Genomic DNA, 19,720 nt, shown 5'->3' on the forward strand with positions numbered 1-19,720 from the left:
AGGGAGGATCCTCCAGGGTCATCTAGTCCAACCCCCTGCACAACGCAGGAAATTCACCATTACCTTCCCCACACACACACACCCAGTGACCCCTGCTCCATGCCCAGAAGAGAGCAAAAAAAACCCCCACCAGGACCAGTGTTGCCTCTAAACTGAGTTAGTGTGAGCTAGCTCACAGATTTTCAGCCTCCAGCTCACAGATTTTTGTTTTAGCTCAGGGAGAAGGGCTCCAGAGCAAGCTAATTTCTGCAGTCTCCAAATCACTCACTCACAACTTTAATGCCAGTAGCTCACAAAGAAGAATTTTTGCTCACAAGCAATGTTCCCTCTAAGCTACTGAGTCTTGTGAGCAAAAATTCTACTTTGTGAGCTACTGGCATTAAAGTTCTGAGCGAGCCATTTGGCTGCTGCATTAAATCAGTGTGCTCTGGAGCCCACCTTCCTGAGCTGAGAAAAAAAATCTAGCTCACACTAACTCAGCTTAGAGGGAACACTGCTCACAAGACTCCACAGCTTAGAGGGAACATTGCCCAGGACAGGAGGACCCTTGGCCAAAGTAGCTTGGAGGAAAATTGCTCTCCGACTCCAAAGCGGTAATGGGCGTGTTAACAACCCGATCGGAATCGAGTCGTCCGCGCGCAGGGGGAAATCCCATTCGGAGCCGCGGCGCCGCCGCCTTCGCCTCCCGGGCGGGGACCCAAGGGCGGTGACGTCACCCTCCCGGGGCTGGAGGAGGAGGTGCCCTGGCGCGGCGCACCGAGTCCCCTTGGCCGCAGGGAGCCGCTGCAGACCGGGGCGTCGCCGGGCAGGCCGGGGAGGCGGAGCCGTAGCCGGGGAGGCGGAGCGACCTTCGACACCCTCCGCCGAGTCCTGCCGAGCTCCCCGACTTGACCGGCGCGGCGGCGGGCTTCCAGGAGGCGGAGGCGGCGAGGGGGGCGATGGCGGTCTCTCGGAAGCTGGCGATCCGCTTGGCCTACGCGGCCACCGGCACCGTCTCTGGGCTGTCGGCCTTTCTCGCCTGGAACCTGGCGCCCAGCCTGCGGCAGCCTTGCACCGCCGCCGCCGGCGGGCTCTCCGGTAAGCTGCGGAGGGGAAGGGACCTGGAGACCCCCGGGGGTGGGCGAGCGGGCAGGCAGGCGGAGGGAGAGTTCGCCTTGACCAGCCGCTTTCTTTTACTGCTTCCCCCGGTCCCAGGCGGTGGCGGCCCCCCGCTGCCCTCCTGCATCCGGAGATGTGAGCAATTATAATCGGCTCAAAAACATCCTAATCTGTGGGCGAGATCCCCGGGACGGATCCCGGCTCCGGAATAACTACCACGCCCGGGTTGTTTACGAGCAGATTCGGAATGCGGGTTCGGAGATGCCGCTCTGAACACCTGCCGCTGCAAGGCATTGCTCAGCGGAGCGCGTTTCAGTTCCCCCTTTCGGCCCCCTTCTTGGTTTTGAGCAGGGGGTGGGGAAGCACCCTTCTTAAGGCACCTGTGTGTGTAAAGCCAGGAAACTGAAGTTACTAGTCCCTAATGCCTTTCGGCGGTCACGTGGGATAGATGATGTCATTATGAACTCTGTGTTGCAAAGAACTTCCAAGGGGAATGTTTACCTCTTCTGCCTTGGATCGTGATTAGGGGCAAATGCCTTAAAAAGACCTTTGCAGATAGAGCCGTTAAGTAAGTTTCTAGGCTTTAATGCTTCTCAGTAGCCATGCGTGTGGGTGGGATATTAGCTGGAACACATGAAACTGCCTTATATAGGACCAGGGCCTTGGTCTAGCAAGCTCAGTTTTGGTTAGTCTGACTGGCGGAGGTTCTTCAGGGTCTCTCCCATTATCTGCTCCTTGGTCCTTTTAACTGGAGGTGCCTGGGGATTGGAACCTGGGAACTTCAGTATGCAAAGCAGATGCTGGACTATGGCCACAGCCCCTTCCTATAACCCAACTCCCTGCCCAGTTCATAAAAACTTCTTTGCCTTGTTGCTTAAAAAAATGATGGCTAATGATACACTGACCCTTACAGGCAGGTTGCAAGTTCTTATAACCCAACTCCCTACCCAGTTCATAAAAACGTCTTTGCCTTGTTGCTTAAAAAATGATGGCTAATGATACACTGACCCTAAAGGGAATCGATATTTTTTATGTTTACTAGCCTTGTGGTGCGTCTAGAAACCTAAACCACCAGATCTTTGAAACCAGACCTTCCAAAAATGAACTGAAGTTTTAAAATGGTCTTGCCGGGTTATTACAGCAGGAAAGGGGTATGTGTTTGTGTGACAGAGAGATCGTGAGGGCAATAATGACAGTGACAATAATAACGGGACAATAGTTAACACGGTTTACGTGTCATCTTGCCATGTTCTTAATGGCATAACGTACCAACTAATTATAGTCAACCAGAGAAGGAAATTAAGCATTTGGTGAATCCATCCATCAGCTTTGAAAGCCATTTCAGAAATTGCATTTTGGTTGTGCGCCCACGCACGCCACCGTTGTAAGACGTAGGGTTCTGAAGTACCGGTACTTGTAGTCGACTTTGTGAAATGTTAGTGTCGCTCCGTGTCATGTGCACCTGTTGCATATTTCACTCTGGCCTGCATAAATGAGATCCTCTGTGTGTGGTGGAAGAGAGTGTGCAGCTCTATATTTATTTAGGTATTTAGAAAAAGTAGCCCTGACCTTTCTGGATCTTGTCAGATCTCAGAAGCTAAGCAGGGTCGGCCCTGTTCAATATTTGGGTGGGAGACCCCCGAGGAAGTCCACAGTGTCCACACAAAGGCAGGCAATGGCAAACCACCTCTGAATGTCTCTTGCCATTTATTTATTTAGGCATTTTTACCCTGCCCTCCCTGCGAGCGGGCTCAGGACGGCTTACAAGGGGCATGAGCCCACACATAAAACCAGATAAAACAGTAAAATCATGAATACTAATAACAATAACAATAATAAAGTGCTTTCTGTAAACAAGGCGGTCTTGAGTGGTTTTGATGGCGTCCTCAGTCCTCCCCATTGGGGTGGCACTGTCCAGCAGATAGTTCGAGCCAATCCCACATTGACAATGCCATGCAATTTATGGCGGAACTTCCAAGGGCGATTCCTAATCCCGAAGGTATCGCCACCATTGGTGGTGATGGTGGCAGCGGCGGCCCCTATGCGAAAGCCTGGCGGAAGAGCTCCGTCATGCAGGCCCTGCGGAACTGCATAAGGCCCCACAGGGACCTTATGCACACCCTACTGAGTTGCCATAAGTCAGCTGTGACATGGCAACAAATGAGAAACGGGCAAAGTGCAGTGGGGGGAGGCCTGTAGCCGGAGCTACTGTGGGCAGTGGGGAATTAGGCTGGGAGGGGGAGATCTGGATTGGAGGGGGAAACGGGAATCCCTGGGGTAATGGGATGTCCCCTCCCCATGCGTCCTTTGCAATTCCCTTCTTGGGGGGAAGGGACTATGCTGCAGTTGATGTAACAGTTGCAGTGAGGACAAAACCTTCCTTATGCTACAGATGATCTCGCCCCCTCTGACAAGGACCACATAGTCCTCTGTGTGTACATGCAAGTGTGCGGTGTGTTTTGATGCACACAACTCCCAGGCGCGTAGAATCCTCCCTGATGTGTGATAACGCGCACTCAAACCCATCGCAGTGACTGGCATTTTACCAGTTGAGAATAACATTTTCTCGCTTCCAGCTATTTGTGGGGAACGAAGCGGCGGCGGGTTCTGCCACCTGTACAGGCCAAGGGGTTTCCTGGTGGGAAATTGTGCCAGACCTTTGAGGTTGTAATTTTTGTGATGCAGGTGGGATTTTCTGCCGAAACCGTTACCGGTCCGGCCAGTTTAAAAACTGGTTTGAGTTTACGGGAGGCCCATGTCAGAGCGCAACAGCATCTTTCCACAGAAGTTTGTGTTGTCTGGGGTGTGTGTGTGTGTGTGCGTGTGAAGTGCCATCAGGTCTCTTCTGACTTACAGCGACACTATGAATTAATGTCCTCCAAGGGTTGCATTTCAGTGCTTGGCATAGCCTTTGTGCCTCCTTCTCGTTAGCAGAAAAAATTATGTAAAACATATAGGTATGTGTGTGTTTAGTGCTGCCAAGCTGCTTCTGACTTATGGTGACCCTATGAATTAGCAACCTCTAAAAAGGTGGCTCAGAGGTTAAGACGCTGAACTGCAGACTGGAAGGCCATTAGTTCGGCAGTTCGAGACCCTCATGCGGTGTGACGGAGTGAGCTTCCGTCTCTGGCCCCAGCTCCTGCCAGCCTAGCAGTTTGAAAGCAAGAAACTGCTAGTAGGTAAATAGGTACCGCTTCAGTGGGAAGGTAACAGCGTTCTGTGCACCTTGGCCTTTAGTCATGCCGGTCACATGATCATGGAAACGTCTTCGGACAGCGCTGGCTCTTCGGCTTGGAAATGGAAATGAGCACCACTCACTAGAGTCGGATTCGGCTGGCTTTTGAGCAAGGGAAACCTTTACCTTTTTAAAAAGGTCCTCTATCATTAACAGCCTTGCTCAGGTCTTGCAAACGGAGGGCCCTTGGGGCTTCCTTGATGGAGTCCATCCATCTCATGTTGGGTCTGCCTCTTTTCCTGCTGCCTTAAATTCTCCTAGCCGTTTTGTCGTTTTCAATTACTCTGGACTTCTCATTATACCTCTAAAGTACGCTAGTCTCAGTTGAGTCATTTTAGCTTCTAAAATCAGGCTTGATTTGATCTAGAACCCACCACGGATTTGTCTTTTTGGCATTCCACGCTATTGGTGTTGGCTTACCAGCATCAGGAGGCAAAGACTTGAATGGCACACGAATGTAGCTCTGTCTGCTGTCATTGCTGATGTCCCGAAGCAGCACTGGGAAAACCTGAGCAAGAAGAGGCACTTGGAAGAAGTTGCAGTCATTGGTTACCTAGATGCACGGATGAATATGTTCATGGCACATGCAAAATTAAATGAGAGCCAGTGTGGTGTAGTGGTTAAGCGCGCGGACTCTAAATTTATATTTATTTATTTATATTTATATTTGAATTTCTACCCCGCCGTACCCCGGAGGCTCAGGGCGGCTGAATCTGGGAGAACCAGGTTTGATTCCCCACTCCTCCACTTGCACCTGGCTGGATGACCTTGGGCAAGCCATAACTCTGGCACAGATGTTCTTGAAAAAGAGCAGTTTCTGTCAAGAGCTCTCTCAGCCCCACCCACCTCACAGGGCGTCTGTTGTGGGGAGGGGAAGGGAAAGGAGTTTGTGAGCCGCTCTGAGACACCTTTGGGTAGTGAAGGGCGGGGTATAAATCCAATCTCTTCTTCTCTTCTTCTAAATGGAAAACGCAGTGTACGAGCTAAATGCACAAACACACCACTGCGCAAAAAGGTTTTGCCAAACGTCAAATAAATCGCATCACTCCATTCAATACATGTATGTTATATTAAAGAAGACTTGTGTATTCTCGGAAATGGTGGCTAATGAGCTCAGTCAATGTGTATCCAATGTTGCCAAGTTTGCCGGGTCTCTGGCTGCTGAGTGGCACAGTGAAGCCAAGATTGTCGGACTTCAAGGCTGGAGGTATCATTGCTGCTGAGCTAATTAGCTGCTCTTTTTATGAAGTTGTAATATGCAGCCCGAATAGCCCGGCTTAGTATGTGGGCTCATTATAGTTTGGGAGCTAAGCAGGGTCGGCCCTGGCGAGTACTTGTGCGGGAGACCACCAAGGAAGACCAGGGCTGCTCTGCAGAAGCAGGCAATGGCAGACCACCTCTGAATGTCTCTTGCCCTGAAAACCCCACGAGGGCTTGCCATAAGTCAGTTGCGACTTGACAGCATTGAGTTATTCAGGGGTCATTTCGTAGAAAAAGAGGTGCAGGAGCTCATTAGCATAACTCATTAGCATAACTCATTTGCATATGCCATACACCCCTGACATCACCGGAAGTGTGTCAGAAGGCAACACCCACGGCTCAGGCTCCACTGGACTGTTTTGGATTGCTAGCTACTGGGGGGGTGGGGGTGGAATGGACGTGCAGATCTGTCCTCGCAGAGGAGAGAGAGCTTGTACCTGAATAAAACTTGGTGTTAAAGGTGCCACTGGACTGTTTTGGACCGGGGGGAGCTCTGCAACTTACCTGGCTGCTTTTTGCTCTAACTGAGGGCTGCTGGGAGCAGGGGGTGGGGCTGGTTGCATGTGCCTGCCGGAGCTCCGCTCCTGTGCGCTCCTGCAGGAAATGACCTCTGGAGTTATTATTAAGGAACCCGGGTCCAGTTCAGTTTGCCTGTGGGATTCTTGATCGGGTAAGCGAAGCAGAACCTAGACGCTTCTCCTGGGCACATCTCCTTCCTCCCTTGCTGACTTAGCAAATCCACCTCCAGTTTGGTGCTTTAGATACCATGCTCTCTTTTGAGCATTTTCTGATACTGATCACCAGCAATGATCTACCAGTTCTTTTTTTACTCCCATGTGACTATGGGAGTGATCCATTTAAAGTGCAGGATTAGGCTGTGTTACTTGTGTCGTGGGGGAGAGAGGCAAGAAACCTTGGAGGAAAACAAACACACACATCACACGCATTCAGGACCAGGACTTTGGTAAATTATCCCAGGGCGTACAATTGATAGATTAGATCCAGCCAGCTTTTTCACTCCATCTTGCCTGGTTCCCTGTCTTGCAGCAATCCCTTCCCCCACATGGCTTTTGTTCATGCCCATCCCATTATCCCTCCAGCATAGGGTTTTTTGGGGGGTGGTCAAAGAGCACCTGCTATCTTCAGTACAGATGTTACTGCTGATCAAGAAGCAGGTGACTGACTTTTAAAATCCATTCTTGAGTGAAACCCGTCTAAGGCTTGGTTCTCACAGACAGCAGCACCCGTATCTGGATTATATACTGCATCGGACTGCAGGTGGGGGTTGCTCCAACCCCCCCTTCAGAAGTCTTGTGTGTGTTAAGTGTGGTCAAGTTGCTTCCAATTTACAGCGAAATCTATGAATGAATGACCTCCAAAGTGGCCTGTCATTCACAGCCTTGCCTTGCTCACATCTTGCAGACTAAAGGCTGTGGCTTCCTAGATTGAGTCAATCCATCTTCTCTTGGGTCTTCCTTTTTTCCTGCTGCCGTCAACTTTTTCTAGCCTTATTGTCCAAAATACAATAGCCTCAGTTTATAGTCACTTTAGCTTCCAGGGGAGAGTTCCGGCTTGATTTGGTCTTAGAACCCACTTATTTGTCTTTTTTGGGGGTCCACAGTATCCATAAAACTCTCCTTCAACTCCACATTTCAAATGAATCAACGTTCTTTCCCAAAGAAACCTAGGTTTTGGGAAGAAAGATTTTCTCTTAAACTTGACTCCGACTTACGCTTTTTTGAGGCATGGGTTTCTCTTAATTGGGGAACATTTTTTTAAAAAAACTTTTCATTTATAACTTTTCCAAATAAACAATATTAAATATGTTGTCGAAGGCTTTCACAGCCCGAGTTCATTAGTTGCTGTAGATTTTCCGGGATGTGTGGCCGTGATCTTGGCATTGTCGAACCTGACGCTTCGCCAGTAACTGTGACTGGCATCCTCAGAGGTATAAACACAGAAAGTTGGAGTACTCTCTGTGTCAAGGATTATATTGACACAGAGAGTATTCCATCTTTCTGTGTTTATACCTCTGAGGATGCCAATCACAGTTACTGGTGAAACGTCAGGTTCTACAATGCCAAGACAACGGGCCACAAGTCCCGGAAATCTACAGCAACTAATACAATATTAAACATTTAAGATTTCACCGATTTCATCGCCATTCACCTATGGGGAATATTTTTAATGGAATAATCACCTGCCTTTGAAAGTGGTGTAGTCCAGGCAGGGGTTTACCACAACAGCTGCTATTGGAGAGGACTAAGCCTAAGAGGATGCTGAGCATCAAGGTTGCCTTGGACACTCATAAGAACACAAGAGACGCCAATGTTGGATCAGGCCAATGGCCCATCCAGTCGAACACTCTGCCACACAGTGGCCAAAAATACCAGGTGCCATCAGGAGGTCCAGCAGTGGGGTCAGGACACTAGAAGCCCTCCCACTGTTGACCCCCCCCCCCCAGCCACCAAGAACACAGAGCATCATTTGCCCCAGAGTTCCTATCTATTCCTTGTGGCTAATAGCCACTGATGGACCTCTGCGCCATATGTTTATCCAATTCCCTCTTGAAGCCGTCCATGCATGTAGCCGCCACCACCTCCTGTGGCAGTGAATTCCATGTGTTAATCACTCTTTGGGTGAAGAAGTACTTCCTTTTATCCGTTCTAACCTGACCGCTCAGCAATTTCACTGAGTGCCCACAAGTTCTTGTATTGTGCAAAAGGGAGAAAAGTGCTTCTTTCTCAACCTGCTCTATATCCCACGCATAATCTTGTAAACCTTGATCATGTCACCCCTCAGCATCAGGAGGTCCAGCAGTGGGGCCAGGACATTAGAAGCCCTCCCACTGTTGACCCCCCCCCCAAGCACCAAGAAGACAGAGCATCACTTGCCCCAGAGCCCCTAGCTATACCTTGTGGCTAATAGCCACTGATGGACCTCTGCTCCATATGCTTATCTAATTCCCTTTTGAAGCCGTCCATGCTTGTAGCACCCACCACTTCCTGTGGCAGTGAATTCCATGTGTTAATCACTCTTTGGGTGAAGAAGTACTTCCTTTTATCCGTTCTAACCCGACCGCTCTGCAGTTTCATGGAGTGCCCACGAGTTCTTGTATTGTGAGAAAGGGAGAAAAGTACCTCTTTCTTTACCTGCTCTTTCCCATGCATAATCTTATAAACCTCGATCATGTCACCCCTCAGTCGTCTTTTCTCCAAGCTAAAGAGCCCTAAGCGCTTTAACCTTTCCTCATAGGGAAAGTGTTCCAACCCTTTTATCATTCGAGTTGCCCTTTTCTGCACTTTTTCCAAAGCTATAATATCCTTTTTAAGGTGTGGTGCCCAGAACTGCACACAGTATTCCAAATGAGGTCTCACCATTGATTTATATAGGGGCATTATTATATTGGCTGATCTGTTTTCAATACCCTTCCTAATAATCCCCAGCATAGCATTGGCCTTCTTTATTGCAGTCACACACTGTCTCGACATTTTCAGTGAGTTATCCACTACAACTCCAAGATCTCTCTCTTGCTCAGTCTCTGCCAGTTCAGACCCCATCAATGTGTATTTATATTTAGGATTTTTGGCTCCAATGTGCATCACCTTGCACTTGGCCACATTGAACCCCATTTGCCATGTTGACGCCCACTCGCCCATCCTTGACAGATCCCCTTGGAGTGCCTCACAATCCTCACTGGTTTTCACCACCCTGAACAACTTTGTATCATCCGCAAATTTAGCCACTTCACTGCTTACTCCCATCTCCAAATCATTAATGAACAAGTTAAAAAGCAGTGGACCAAGTACTGATCCCTGCGGTACCCCACTGCTTACCACCCTCCACTGAGAAAATTGCCCACCTACACTCACTCTCTGTTTTCTATGAACTAGCCAGTTTTTGATCCATAAAAGGACTTGTCCTTCTATCCCATGATTTTTGAGCTTACTTAGGAGCCTTTGATGAGGAACTTTATCAAAAGCTTTCTGGAAGTCAAGGTAAATAATATCTATTGGATCCCCCTTGTCCACATGTTTGTTCACCCCCTCAAAGAACACTAACAGGTTAGTGAGACAAGATCTTCCCTTACAGAAACCGTGCTGAGTCTGCCTCAATAGGTTTTGTTCATCTATGTGCCTACTAATTCTTTCCTTAATAATGGTTTCCACCAATTTACCCGGTATCGACGTCAGACTGACTGGCCTGTAATTTCCCGGATCTCCTCTGGAACCCTTTTTAAAGATGGGAGTGACATTAGCTACCTTCCAATCCTCAGGAATGGAGGCAGATTTTAAGGAAAGATTACATATCTTTGTCAGGAGATCTACAAGTTCACATTTGAGTTCTTTCAGAACTCTCGGATGTATGCCATCTGGGCCTGGTGATTTTTCAGTTTTTAAGTTGTCTATCAGTTTTAGGACCTCCTCTCTCGTCACCTCAATCTGACTCAGGTCTTCCAACACCCCTCCTGAAATCAGTGGTTCTGGAGTGGGCAAGCACTTCTCATCTTCCACAGTGAAGACGGAGGCAAAAAATGCATTTAGCTTCTCAGCCATTTCCCTATCATCCTTCAATACTCCTTTTACCCCTTGGTCGTCCAAGGGCCCCACTGCCTCCCTGGCTGGTTTCCTGTTTCTAATGTATTTGAAGAAAGTTTTATTGTTGGTTTTTACGTTTTTTGCTATATGCTCCTCATATTCCCTTTTTGCCTGCCTGACCTCAGACTTGCATTTTATTTGCCATAGCCTGTGTTCCGTTTTATCAGCCTCCCTGTGACTAGCTTTCCACTGCTTAAAGGAATTCTTTTTACTTTTTACAGCCTCCATTACTCTGTTTGTTAACCATGCAGGCTTTTTCCTATACCTGTTTGTGCCTTTCCTAACCTGCGGAATATATATTTTTTGAGCTTCTAGGATCGTAGTTTTAAATAGATCCCAAGCTTCCCCAATTGTTTTGACCCTTTCTACTTTTCCTTTCAGTTTCCTCCCCACGTGTCCCCTCATATCAGAGAAATTACCCCTTTTAAAGTTAAAAATGGTTGTGTGAGTCTTTTTGGCCAATTCTCTATTTGTACAAATGATGAACTCAACAACATTATGATCACTGTTTCCAAGTGGTGCAATCACCTTTACATCTCTCACCAGGTCTTGAGTGTTACTTAGGACCAAATCAAGGATCGCCTCTCCCCTGGTAGGTTCCGTGACCATCTGCTCCATAGCACAGTCATTTAGAGTGTCTAGAAACTCAATCTCTTTTCTCCAAGCTAAAGAGCCCCAAGCGCTTTAACCTTTCTTCATAGGGAAAGTGTTCCAACCCTTTTATCTTTATCACTCCCTCGTGCAGAAATTTTATTTCGTTATGGACACATTTATAACCCCGCTTTTCCTTGGGGCTCACATCTGTGTGCCAAGTTGTCCCATCTGCATCGGTCAGTGCCTGTTTGTAAGATCCTTAGCATCCTTCATGTTGGGAAAAAGTGAAGCAGAAAGATTTCTAGCATAGAGCATTATGAGCATGTGTTGGCAGGCACACATCTTTGAGGCGCATGTTACATGGTCACATGCATGTGGCCAGTGTTGCATAACTTCCAATTGGCTGCTAGCTTAACAGGTATGTAAACTGGTTCTTCACCTTCTAACGGTCCTAGTCAGTTTGAGAGCCAGTTTGGTGTAGTGGTTAAGAGTGCAGACTCTTATCTGGGAGAACCGGGTTTGATTCACCATTCCTCCACATGAAGCCAGCTGGATGACCTTGGGCAAGCCACTGTTCTCTCTAGACGAAACTAACTGTGTAATAGAAGGTGTGACTGTTATTCTATTACACAGTTTTGTGTTGACTGTTTCTTACTGTGTATTTCCCTTTTGGTTTTGTACTGTCCTCTCAAGGGCAGTTCTCTCAGAGCTCTCTCAGCCCTACCTACCTTCCAGGGTGTCTGTTGTGGGGAGGGAAAGGAGATTATAAGCCGCTCTGAGACTCCACTTGGACGGGGTATAAATCCAGTCTCCTCTTCCTCCTGCTCCTTCTTCTCCTGTTGCATGAATCAAGTAAAGCATCCCCCCAATGAGGCAAGTCCAGGGATACAAAGGAAAGACCCGTTTTCTGTTAGGGGGCATAAGAATAAGCAACAGCTAACCTCTGTTATGGTGGCCACTAAGTGGAGTTTATTTATTTATATTCCTGAATGCACACATGAATCAGGCCATCAGTCCATCAAAGTCAGTATTGTCTACACAGACTGGCAGCGGCTCTCCAGGGTCTTGGCCTGAGGTCTTTTACATCACTGATTGCCTGGCCCCTTTTATGTTTTGTTTATTTTTAAACTGGAGATGCCAGGGATTGAATCTGGAACCTTCTGCACGCAAAGCAGATCCCCTCCCACTGAGCCACAGCCCCTCCCACTTTTCAACCAAGATCAGCCCTCAGAGCAGTTTTTGCATCAATTGAAAGGCATCCCAAAGATAACACGTTAGGGGTTTTTTTGTATGTGCATGAATGCGTCCTTCTGTGTGGCTGTGTCTGGCAAGTGATGATATGGTCAGGGTTCTCGTTCCTGCCCTCCAGAAGGAGAAGTAGAGGAACATGCAAGTGGTCTTTTGGTGGCAGGAGAGGGGAAATGGCAGATGATAAAGACATCAGTGTGGCGATGCCGTTGATCTGTTGATCTATCGTCGTGGCCTTTGGCTACACACCATCCGTGCTATCAGTTTGTCGATCTGCAGAATTTTTCTGCCCTCTGGGAGTTACTACTTTCGTCTTGTACCTGGACTTTACATGGGGTAGGGGACAGGCCTGTAGCCACAGTGGGGCATTTCGGGGCCCCGCCCCCTTAATTTAAAACCCTGCCCCACAAATAGTCATGCCAGAAATCTTATTTTTGGGGAGAGACCTCCCACTGTCTGCTGCTGGCAGCGGCCAGGGTGAGAGTGGCGGCTTGCCCTCGGGGTTCCCCCACCCTCCCACCGTGGAATTGGGGGGGGCATCATTGGATCTGGGAAAAGTCAGCTCAGAGGGCATTTAATTACCTTCAGAAACTATTTAAATGCCTTCTGAAACCATTTAAATGCCTTTTGCGTTCCCTTCCACAGGGCAAGAAAGCTTAGAAGGGCACTCAAGAGTGGCACCCTCAGTATACCTCCAACAATCCCCTTTGCATGTTTCCCAGAGGAGCATGGGAATGCTTTTGAAAGACTCACCATGACCTAGGTGGTAAACAGCAGGACTGGGCTAGCAGAAAGGGGGATTGTTGGAGATGTATTGGAAGTTCCACTCTTGAGTGCCCTTCTAAGCTTTCTTGCCCTGTGGAAAGGAACCCGGAAGGCATTTAGATGTCTTCTGAAGGCAATTAAATGCCCTCTGAGCTGTGTTTTTCCTTGGAACTGACACGCTTACTGCCCTGCCTCTTCCAAGGATGGCTAGAAACAGGCTTTAAAGACAGGCTTTCAGATTAATTTAATTAACTGTAATTTAACCGTCCCCTTAAAAATTTAAATGCCCTCTGAACAAAAAAATCCTTGCTACAGGCCTGGGAAGGAGGCTATCCTCTCATGGGTTTTCAAATCCGGGAAGCAGAGACAATTTCGAATGAGCATGTTGCAGGGGGGAGCACAGTGTTTTTCATGCCGTTTGCTCCTTCGCATGGTACCCGCTCCTCACATCTCTCTTTGCAGAGCCCTGCTTGATAGGAGGGTGGAAATTCAGGGAGGGTGGAAATTCAGGGAGGGTGGAAATTCAGGGAGGGTGGAAGCAAGAGGCGTTGCGATTCCTGGAGTGAGGTCTGCTAGCACAGTCCTTGAGAGAGAACGTGGTGTGCCGGTTCCCTTGCTCTTAAGAGGCTTTCTTCTTCTTTTGCTATATTTAAGCCACGCAGTGGGTCAGGTCTGTTGGATATAAAGCAAGGCTTTGGATTATCCAGGCCCTATGCGACGCAGAGTCAAAGAGATAAAAGAGCTTCCCATTGTGGCAGTCAAGGAGATAAGAGACTTCTCATTGTGGCGTGGGAGTGGAGGAAGGGAGAGACAGCCATTGTTTAGCTCTTTGCGAAAGACAGCTGTTGCTCAAGGTGCCCGGGAAGAGTGTCTACCAATGTGCTTTGCAGTGCTCTTTTGGTGTTGAAATGGATGCTCTGCGCTTCAAAAAAAGGGGGGGGGAGGGTGCAGTGGATGACAGCTTCCAAAATACTAGAAATACAGATCGGTCCAGGTGGTCAGCCGTGGTGGTCTGAAGTAGTAGAACAAATGTAGAGTCCAGTGGGGCACCTTTAAGACCAACAAAGGTTTATTCAAGGTATGGGCTTTCGTGTGCAAGGCACGCTTTTTCAAATACATTAGAATGGCAGGCACACAAAAAAGTGTGCCTGCACACGAAAGCTCGTACCTTGGAATAAACCTTTGTTGGTCTTAAAGGTGCCCCACTGGACTAAAACTTTGTTCTACTAGAGATAAAATTAAGCCAGGAAATCTGCTTCGATTTGATTTTACTGGAATGGCAGCGGGACAGGAAGGTGTCTAACTGTATAGCATAAAAAAGCAAACTGCTTGAAATTATTTATTTATTTATTTATTAGACTTTTACCCCGCCCTCCCACTAAGGGAGACAATACAAGGAGGGGGTTAATTTCTTCTCAGATAAGAATGTCAGAAAAGCCCTGCTGGATTAGACCAGTAGCTCTTCCAGTTCAGGGGTCTCCAGCCCTTTTGGGTCTGTGGGCTCCTTTGGAATTCTGGGCTGTGGACGCAACCACAAAATGGCTGCCACTGGAGGTGGAGACAGTCACAAAATGGGCACAGCAGGAGATGGAAGAAGAAGAAGAAGAAGAGATTGGAATTATACCCCCCTTCACTACCCAAAGGTGTCTCAGAGCGGCTTACAAACTCCTTTCCCTTCCCCTCCCCAATACACCTTGTGAGGTAGGTGGGGCTGAGAGAGCTCTTGACAGAAACTGCCCTTTTTCAAGAACAGCTCTTATCAGAACTACGGCTTGCCCAAGGTCATCCAGCCAGGTGCAAGTGGAGGAGTGGGGAATCAAACTCGGTTCTCCCAGATTAGAGTCCGCGCACTTAACCGCTACACCAAACTGGCAGCAGGGCTACAGCAGGGGAAGCCCAAGTGCAGGGGACTAAGAGTAGCAATTTTAAAAAATACACTGGGAAAGAGAAGTTTGGGAGAGAATAAAACCAACACTGTGTTGGCAGCTGCCCCAAAACAATGTTATTTTATTCAGTGGCTTATCAGAAGCCTGGCTGGGCAAGAGTAGAACTTGCCCCCGCCCATTTTCTAAAAATGCTTGGTGGGCACCTGGATTGGTGGGCACCACTAGGCTCCATGGCCACCATGTTGGGGACCCCTGATCTAGTCTAGCATACTGTTTCATACAGCAGCCAATCAGCTGCCCCGGAGGTCCAACAAGATCACATTAGCTTTTTTTGTTGCTGCATCACACTGGCTGCTCACACTGCTACCCAGAAGTGCATTCCCCCATCCAGTATGCGTGTTCCTCATTTTCATTACCCAGATGTAGAACGTGGTACTTATCCTTGTTAAATTGCATCTTGTTCACATCCGCCCACTTTTCCAGTGTGTTCAGATTTTGTTATATCCTATATCTGTCATCTAGTTTGCTCGCTGCTCCTCATCTGGTGTCATCTGCAAATTTAATAAGTACTCATAAAGTTTTTGTTACTCATGAAGTTGTATTTCATTTATTTACAGCATTTGTATCCCACCTTTTCGCCTTGTCAGGCCCACGCAGGTGGCTTTTATTTTATTTCCTTTTTTATGTCCTGAATTTATTGCCCATCAACTTTTTTGGGTGCTCTGAGCTGCAGTATTGTGGGACGGTGGGAGGAAAGATCCTTCTATCCACTTTCTTTTGCACTACGCATAATTTTATAAACCTCTTATCATGTCCCCACTTAGTCATCTTTTGCTGCACTGAACAATCTCAGACTGTTCAGCTTTTCCTCATAGAAAAAATGCTCCAGACCAATGTTCCCTTTAAGCTGTAGAAGAAGAAGAGACTGGATTTATGCCCTGCCCTTCACTACCCAAAGGTGTCTCAGAGCGGCTTACAAACTCCTTTCCCTTCCCCTCCCCACAACAGACACCCTGTAGAGTCCTGTGAGCAAAAATTCTACTTTGTGAGCTACCGGCATTAAAGTTGTGAGCAGGTGATTTGGCTACTGCATAAATTAGTGCGTTCTGGAGCCATCCTTCCTGAGCTGAGGCAAAAATGTGTGAGCCGGAGGCTAAAAAACTGTGAGCTAGCTCACACTAACTCAGCTTAGAGGGAACACTGCTCCAGACCTTTAATCATCTTGGTTGCCCTCTTCAGTACTTTTTACATCTCTGCAATATTCTCTGGCTTCTCCTTTTTTGTCCGCCCAACAATGTCTGTTGCTTCTCCCGCCAACCTTTTTCCTTCATAGCATATTCCCCATTACTATGTATGGATGTGAGAGTTGGACAGCCGAAGGAAGCAGACAGGAAGAAAATTGATTCCTTTGAAATGTGGTTTTGGAGGAGGGTTTTATGGATACCACAGACGGCCAAAAAGACAAATAAGTGGATTTTAGATCAAATCAAGTCTAAACTCTCCCTAGAAGATAAAATGCCTAAACTGAGGCTATCAAACATTGGCCACATAATGAGAAGATGAGAGTCACTGGAAAAAACAGAAATGCTAGGAAAAGCGGAAGGCAGCAGGAGGAGAAGAAGACCCAACATGAGATGGATGGACTCAATCAAGGAAGCCACAAAGGCCCTCAGTTTGCAAGACCTGAGCAAGGCTGTTAACTGTAGGATGTTTTGGAGGTCATTAATTCATAGAGTCGCCATAAGTCGGAAAGGACTTGAGGTTACCTAACACGCACACCTTTTTCTCTCTCCCCTGCCATCTTCCATCTTCAAATCTAGGCACAAGTTTCATTGGCCCATCTAGGATGCTTCTAAAACATCAGATAGCACAGAAAACTAGCCGTGATAAGAAATCATTTCAAACAGCTACCGCACAAACCCGGCAGGTCTTCCCTTTGGGGAGATGTGTGTATTTTAAAGTTCCATTTGTATCTCAGGCCATAGGATGCTTTCTTTTACAGCAGATTGATGAGGAACTGACCGCCATGAGGCAGCTAGGCAGGGGTCACTGTAGCCCGTTTTATTTTTTAACAATTATTTTTCATTTTTAAAAATTCATATTTGATTTGCAGCTGTGCTGCAGCTACATTTATGTTTTAAAGAGAGCTGAATGTGCATTTGCAGCCCTGTGGGTCTCTTCTTAACATAACGCCGGGCGATTCGGCATTGGCTTTTCCATCCGTTGTTTTAGCAAACCCGCGTCGGAACAGAAATTTCCCTCTGCGTTGCATGCCGCTTTCACTTTTCTTTGAACATAGGATTTTATGGTACCCTCTACACCGCATGCCGCTTTCACTTTCTTTGATCATCGGGTTTTATGGTACCCTCTACACCGCATGCCACTTTCACTTTCTTTGATCATCGGGTTTTATGGTACCCTTTACACCGCATGCCGCTTTCCCTTTCTTTGATCATCGGGTTTTATGGTACCCTCTACACCGCATGCCACTTTCACTTTCTTTGATCATCGGGTTTTATGGTACCCTCTACACTGCATGCCGCTTTCACTTTCTTTGATCATCGAGTTTTATGGTACCCTCTACACCGCATGCCACTTTCACTTTCTTTGATCATCGGGTTTTATGGTACCCTCCACTCCTCATGCCGCTTTCACTTTCTTTGATCATCGGGTTTTATGGTACCTTCTGCTTAGATTTATGACCATTCAGGGGTGAGTTCGGGCATTGCCCCGGGGTACTTGAATGTAGTTTTGAGCTGCACCTTTACCTCCATGTTGAGAAAATGTGGAGTGAATGCCAGATGCAGAATCGCCCTCTGTTTTCTCCCGTTCTCCGCTCCTATCAGATCCTGCACCCCTTGCATTGTGCAACAAGCGCTTAAGTCTGTGGCCTGGGAAAGCCTTTGATTTTTCTCACAGTCCTAACAGTTGCTAATGTGGGTCAGCAGAGAGATCGCCCTGGGGGCCAGCCCTAGATCAAATAGCACCTCAAACACAGAGACTGTTTGGAGACCCCCCTCCCCTTCCATGTGTCTCAAATACCCTGTTTAAATTCCATTTTGTGACTTGGGTGTATGATTTGCTTGTATGAGGTATCCCCATAACATAAGATGATAAGCAAGCATTGCGTTAACGAGGGTTGGATGCTTCCTTATCTGATGATCCCTTTATTTTTTTTCATGGACTAGGTGAAGTTTGACCACTCAGGCGGCGACATTGTAAATTTCCCCACACATTAAAAATGAAAGGAAACCACTGATGTGAAAAACTGGCCCCCGAGATGGAAGATGGCAACCTCACAGGGGAAGAGGAATTGTTTGTTTCAGCTCTTTGTGTAGGTAGCCCATGCTGGGTGTCCCTCAAGCTCAGCAACCCCATCAAGTCCAGTTCCCTACGGAGCTGCCAAGGGGTAACCATGTTAGTCTGTCACAGCAAAGGAGAATCATAGAGTTGGAAGGAGCCACAGCGGCCATGTAGGCCAACCCGCTGCTCAATGTAGGATCAGCCTACAACACCCTGGCAAGTGTTCGTTCAGCCGCTGCTTAAAGATTGCTAGTGAGGGGAAGTTCACCACCTCCCTAGGTAGCTGGTTCCCCTGCTTAACAACTCTTATTATTAAAAAAAATGTTTTCTGGCCATAATTTAAGCCTATTACTGTGAGTCCTTTTCTCTGCTACCAACAGGAACAGTTCCCTTCCCTCCTCTTAAGTGACAGCCTTTCAGAATACTTAAAGAGAGCAAGCATGTCCCCCCCCCCTCCCAGCTTCCTCTTCACGAGACTGAACATTCCCAAGTCCCTCAGCCTTTCCTCGGAGAGCTTGGTCTCCAGGCCCCGATCAGCCTTGCCGCTTTTTTAAAGTAAAGTCAAAGTCCAGTGACACTTTAAAGACTAATAACATTTATTACAGTACTAGGAATAAGGCCCCTTGTGGAAATAAATACAACGAGCTCTAGAAAGAGGCTCTGGGCGGGTGCCACGGCCTTGGGAACTCAGTGTCAATTTGCTGTGGTGACCTCAGCAGGGTATAATGACACTGAGTCCACCATTTTCTCCGGAGGAACTGCCCTCTGCTACCTGAAGAACAGGTGTAATTTTGTGTGATCTCCAGCCCTCACCTGGAGATTGGCAGCAGTTGTTTCCCAGGATTTTATTGATTTTCAACAATAAGAACATAAGAACATAAGAGACGCCAATGTTGGATCAGGCCAAAGGCCCATCCAGTCCAACTCTCTGTGTCACACAGTGGCCAGAAATACCAGTGCCATCAGGAGGTCCAGCAGTGGGGCCAGGACATTAGAAGCCCTCCCACTGTTGACCCCCCCCCCAAGCACCAAGAAGACAGAGCATCACTTGCCCCAGAGCCCCTAGCTATACCTTGTGGCTAATAGCCACTGATGGACCTCTGCTCCATATGCTTATCTAATTCCCTTTTGAAGCCATCCATGCTTGTAGCACCCACCACTTCCTGTGGCAGTGAATTCCAAGTGTTAATCACTCTTTGGGTGAAGAAGGACGTCCTACAGACAGAGCATCACTTGCCCCAGAGCCCCTAGCTATACCTTGTGGCTAATAGCCACTGATGGAACTCTGCTCCATATGCTTATCTAATTCCCTTTTGAAGCCGTCCATGCTTGTAGCACCCACCACTTCCTGTGGCAGTGAATTCCATGTGTTAATCACTCTTTGGGTGAAGAAGTACTTCCTTTTATCCGTTCTAACCCGACCGCTCTGCAGTTTCATGGAGTGCCCACGAGTTCTTGTATTGTGAGAAAGGGAGAAAAGTACCTCTTTCTTTACCTGCTCTTTCCCATGCATAATCTTATAAACCTCGATCATGTCACCCCTCAGTCGTCTTTTCTCCAAGCTAAAGAGCCCTAAGCGCTTTAACCTTTCCTCATAGGGAAAGTGTTCCAACCCTTTTATCATTCGAGTTGCCCTTTTCTGCACTTTTTCCAAAGCTATAATATCCTTTTTAAGGTGTGGTGCCCAGAACTGCACACAGTATTCCAAATGAGGTCTCACCATTGATTTATAT

At 47.6% G+C, this 19,720-nt stretch overlaps 1 protein-coding gene across 1 annotated transcript in view; it reads left to right on the forward strand.

The window, feature by feature from the left end:
- Window positions 1–894: 894 nt before the first annotated feature.
- SLC48A1 (solute carrier family 48 (heme transporter), member 1) overlaps window positions 895–19,720 on the forward strand; it is a 41,279-nt gene continuing 22,453 nt past the window's right edge. The window contains exon 1 of the mRNA XM_015410215.1: window positions 895–1,077. Coding sequence (XP_015265701.1) covers window positions 939–1,077 — 139 coding nt within the window. The 5' untranslated portion in view covers window positions 895–938. The remainder of the gene's footprint in view (window positions 1,078–19,720) is intronic.

The sequence above is a fragment of the Gekko japonicus genome, unplaced genomic scaffold (genome assembly GCF_001447785.1).
Source record: "Gekko japonicus isolate JY-2015 unplaced genomic scaffold, Gekko_japonicus_V1.1 scaffold996, whole genome shotgun sequence".
Taxonomy (NCBI): domain Eukaryota; kingdom Metazoa; phylum Chordata; class Lepidosauria; order Squamata; family Gekkonidae; genus Gekko; species Gekko japonicus.